The 4,283-nt window shown below is 45.6% G+C and overlaps 1 protein-coding gene across 2 annotated transcripts; it reads right to left on the reverse strand.

The window, feature by feature from the left end:
* Positions 1-519: 519 nt before the first annotated feature.
* Positions 520-4,026, reverse strand: GPR12 (G protein-coupled receptor 12). Of its 2 annotated transcripts, none has more exons than XM_087966316.1 (2): positions 3,755-3,935; positions 520-3,062 (listed from the first exon to the last, which is right to left on the reverse strand). In XM_087966316.1, the coding sequence occupies exon 2, from the start codon at positions 2,907-2,909 to the stop codon at positions 1,902-1,904; it is 1,008 nt and encodes a 335-aa protein (XP_087822442.1). In that variant the 5' UTR covers positions 2,910-3,062; positions 3,755-3,935; the 3' UTR covers positions 520-1,901. The 2 variants fall into 2 exon arrangements, with proteins under 2 accessions (XP_087822442.1, XP_087822443.1); XM_087966317.1 differs by having other exon boundaries at positions 521-2,924; positions 3,755-4,026.
* Positions 4,027-4,283: the final 257 nt, after the last annotated feature.

Below are 4,283 nucleotides of genomic sequence, written 5' to 3' on the forward strand. Positions count from 1 at the left end.
AAGTTATGATTTTTGCATTTAAAAAAATAAAGAGGAAAAAGAACGTTTCTTTTAGCAAAGAAAAAAAATGAAACAGCATAATTTATTCCTAGTTGTGTAAACAATTTAGAAAGAGGCTGTTCTTTTGTTTTTTGCTTGTTAGATAAATTATGGGAATTGTTCTCTAGCATAATTTATGTTATTGTTGTTGGACTTTATTTCCATAAACCCCAGGCAACATAAGCACCCTGATGGGGATGATGGAAATCGTTACCCAGAACTATCTGAAGGACCAGTTTCCCTATCGTAGATATAAAGGGACTACTGTTTTTTGTTTTAAGTAAGCTCCTTTGAGTGGCAGGATTAGAAGGCATTGATAGAAATCAAATACAGGTTCACCCCTATAGCCATCCTAAGCCAGAGGCTTGCATTGGAAATATATCATTCCATATCTTCCCCAAACCCTAAAAACTTTAACCTTAGACCATCTACTATTGACCTCACCCCTTTCCTAAGAGGTCTGTAGGGGGACGTGCATAAGCGCACCAACGTGCCTACCGTCCCTGTCCTATTGATTCTTTTTATTTTTCTTATATGTATCCATTTCATGTATTCATAACTATGTTTATACTTATACCTGTTATAATCGTTTGACAAATAAAATAAATAAATAAATAAATAAATAAATAAATAAATAAATAAATAAATATAGGCCCATCTGCGATAAACTAAACAGATGAGGCTGTTTCCATTCATCCTACAATTCAGATGGGAACATAGATCCCAGGATGAAGTCTTGGGTTATTAGTGAAATATTCAGTAGCTGTCTCCTGCTCAAAGTTACAGATTTTGTCTGCTCTTCTAATAAACCCATACTAAAAGTCAGAACTTCCAAGAAACCCAGGATCCACCCAAATTCATAACAGGATGAATGTTAAGAAGGATGTTGTTCTTTTCTCAACATTTTTTGTTTCCTCTGCGGGTATTTGGAATGAAAATTATTTAGGCTAGCTGATCTACTTATTCCTCCCAGGTTGCAATACAGTGGAGGGCTGAAAAAAGGTTTTGGAAGTTACAGATCCCAAATCTGTCTTATTTTTGCCCTTGCTTCTGCCTTGCTTCCTAATTTTGAAGTTACGATGTTAAAAAGGGAAAGACTACATATATTTCTGGACTGCATTGGTTGGAGAGGAATGTCTAACCAAATCAATAGTGATGCTTTAGGAACTACAGCACTGCAGATTGAAACATCACTTGTGTGCTATAATATGGATCTTAACATGTCTCTACAATACATCAGACACACATTTACTCAATGTAAGGACTGTGCCGTTGAAATCCATGGAAGTCTTTTAAGTAAGATACTTAATCTAGTGTGTGTGTGTGTGTGTGTTTTTATGCATGCTGTTGGATCTCACCACTGGTCACCTAGCTCAGAACACAGCTCTTATGGTGGTCAGCCAGATGCTACCTGAAAATCCATGAGCAGGACAATTTCTTACCATCACCTATTTGTGTTCCATAGAATCTAACAGCCTTCTGCCTCTAATACTCTTCATCTGATACACACAGCTCTTTTGCAAAGTGGGCTTCCATTCATTCAAACAGAGAAAAGCCAATCTACCAATCCATTTCTTACAATCCACAGAGCTCACTTCTCTTTGGATCCTGGAAGAAACTAAAGGACAGAATCGAAGCAACGCTTAAACTTTGCCAGAAAAAAAAAAAATATTGCAACTTCCAGGATTGTTTCTGGACTTACACAATATGGTTTATTTTGGTCAACAGGCTTTTGTTTTTTTGTTTTAAATGTAAATACTCCCCACAGACTGACTGTGAATCTATTATATGTACAATGTATTGAGAGCAGCAGGGCTCACACATCACAATGCTAAATAGACAACGGTCCTCTGCTGTGTTAATCAAACATCGCTGGGTGATCTGGCCCTCGCAGAAATGTTTGAAGGTATGCAGCCACAGCAGATGAGCCAAAGTGCCTTTTGTATTTCTTGATTTCGGAAAGCATATATAACAGGGTTGATGATGGAATTGTACGTGGCTGGAAGCAAGGTGGCGTAGGTGTAGATAGAGGGATATGTGTAGTCAGCTATTAAGGAATAGAGTGTGAAAGGCATCCAGCAAGCAGCAAAGGTTCCCAGGATAATGGCTAAAGTCGATACTCCTTTTCGGGTGGTCACATAGTGAGAAGTTGCTAGGAAGTGATGCTGCAAGGCAATCTGGTGAGCATGGCGCATCACAATTTTGCAGATCTGAATGTACAGCTGTAACATGAGAGCGAACATAAGCAAGAAGGAGACCGAGAGGATGGCCGCGTTATTTTTAGTGAGGGGCCGGATAACGCTGCAGGTGGACTCATCTTTCAGGCAGTTCCACCCCATGACGGGCAGCACCCCCACACAGATTGAAGCGCCCCAGAGCAGAATAAGCATAATGTAGGTAAAAGTCACCGTCCTCTCAGAATTGTAAGTCAAAGCATAATAAAGGGAGAGGTATCGGTCTACAGTGATGGCCAGCAGACTGCAGATAGAGGCAGAAAAAGAGGCGACAATCAAGCCAACTGTGACCAGCTTGGTAGAGTCCGACTGGAGAAGATAAGCAAAAAGAAAATTGACGATCAATCCAATTCCCGCTAAAAGGTCTGCCAAGGCCAAGCTGCCTATCAGGAGGAACATTGGGGCGCGAAGACTGGGATTATGGAAGATGATAAGGACCACAACCGCATTTTCACAGGAGATCAGCGTTCCTGAAGTACATAAGACAATATCCCAAGGGTTGACTATAAATCCCGGTTCGGGGTCACTGGAAGGAATGCGAGAGGTGACTGCAGCCGAGATGTTTTCTGGTGGTGGGCTGGTTTCTAAGGGATCCTGAGGCAGCCATGATAAATTAACCGTCGGGTCTTCGTTCATATTTAAACCCGTCCTCTTCAATGAAAAGACATTTAAAAAAACACACACACACACACAGACAAATTCAGTGCCTCGTTAGCAGCAATATTAAGGAGCATGCAATAGGCTTTAGATGTCTAAATAAACCAGCAGATGCTTCTTCCATCAATATGACTGCAAAAAAGGGAGGATGAGCAGGTTTAAAGCTGCCCATGGGGAGGAGGGGGGGTTGGGGGAAAAAAAACAAAGGAAAGAAATAACACCTTATGCCTTCATGAAACATGAAGGGAAATGCAGACAGAATATAGCGCTCCCTTCCTCAAGAATAAAATGCCGCTGGCACGGACTGAAAGAAGACCCTAAAAGAACAACCTCAAGGCATAGAAGCACCCCAAATTAAAGGCTCCTCAGCCACCATTTCTGAGCCAAGATGATGAATGAAATGACAGACCAGACACAGGCAATAAAGGCTTGGGGACATTTTCTTTTCCCCTCTATTAACCAACCCCCACCCCCGAATAAACAAACCCAATAACACTGAGGCTCTCCCAATATTGTGGCAGCAGCTCTTCTGCATTCACAACTCCATCCCAGCCCTTTCTTAAGGAGGGAGGGAGGGAAGTGGGGGGTGCAGAAAAGCCTCCGCCTAACTCATTTAATGTCGGTATGGGCGAGGGTGGGTGTGGGTGGAGAAGTTAAACAAGGGAAATGTCATGCGGGGTGATGAGTGGGTGGGGGAGGTTATCTGCATAACCTGCGTCCCCCCCCCCTCCGTTCACAACATGAAGAAATGGATGGACAGACACAGAGATAACGACCACAACAGCGAGCACACAACGGGACGAGCCCCCCGGAACGTTGGTCACCTTGGCTTCTCCTCTCGAGGAGGAGGAGGAGGAGAGGAGGAGGAGGAGGAGTCCCCGCTTCCTTTTTATGCAGCAAGCTTTGCCGCTGCTCCTGCGGCGGCGGCGGCGGCGGCGGCCGTCGCCTCTCGCCAGCCCATTGTTCGCCCCAAGCGTAAGCACCGGACCAGGGCAAGCCGTCGCGGTGCCAGCTCCAGGCTGGCTCGAGAGGAGCGCAGGTGGAAAAAGAGCCGCCTCCCCTTCCCTCCCCTCCCCACCGCGTCCGTGCCCGCGGCGCCTCGTGCATCCGCGCGCGCAACGAAGGAGCGCAGGGGAGGCTGAGGAAGGAAGGCAGGAAAGGCGCGCCTCTCGCCTCGCCCTCGCCCCGCCTCGCCTCGCCACGCGGGCTGCCGCTTGCGCTCGCCACCACGTAAGGCGGCTGCCTGAAAAAAAGGTAGGCTAGCGCGCTCGGCGCTGGCAGGGCGGCCCCGCGAGGCGCGCATGTGCGTGTGTGTGTGCGTGTGTGTGGAAGGGAAGCGCAGAAGTCACGGAC

The sequence above is a fragment of the Notechis scutatus genome, chromosome 5 (genome assembly GCF_049901735.1).
Source record: "Notechis scutatus isolate UNSWTSFEM ecotype Mainland chromosome 5, rNotScu1.2, whole genome shotgun sequence".
NCBI lineage: Eukaryota > Metazoa > Chordata > Lepidosauria > Squamata > Elapidae > Notechis > Notechis scutatus.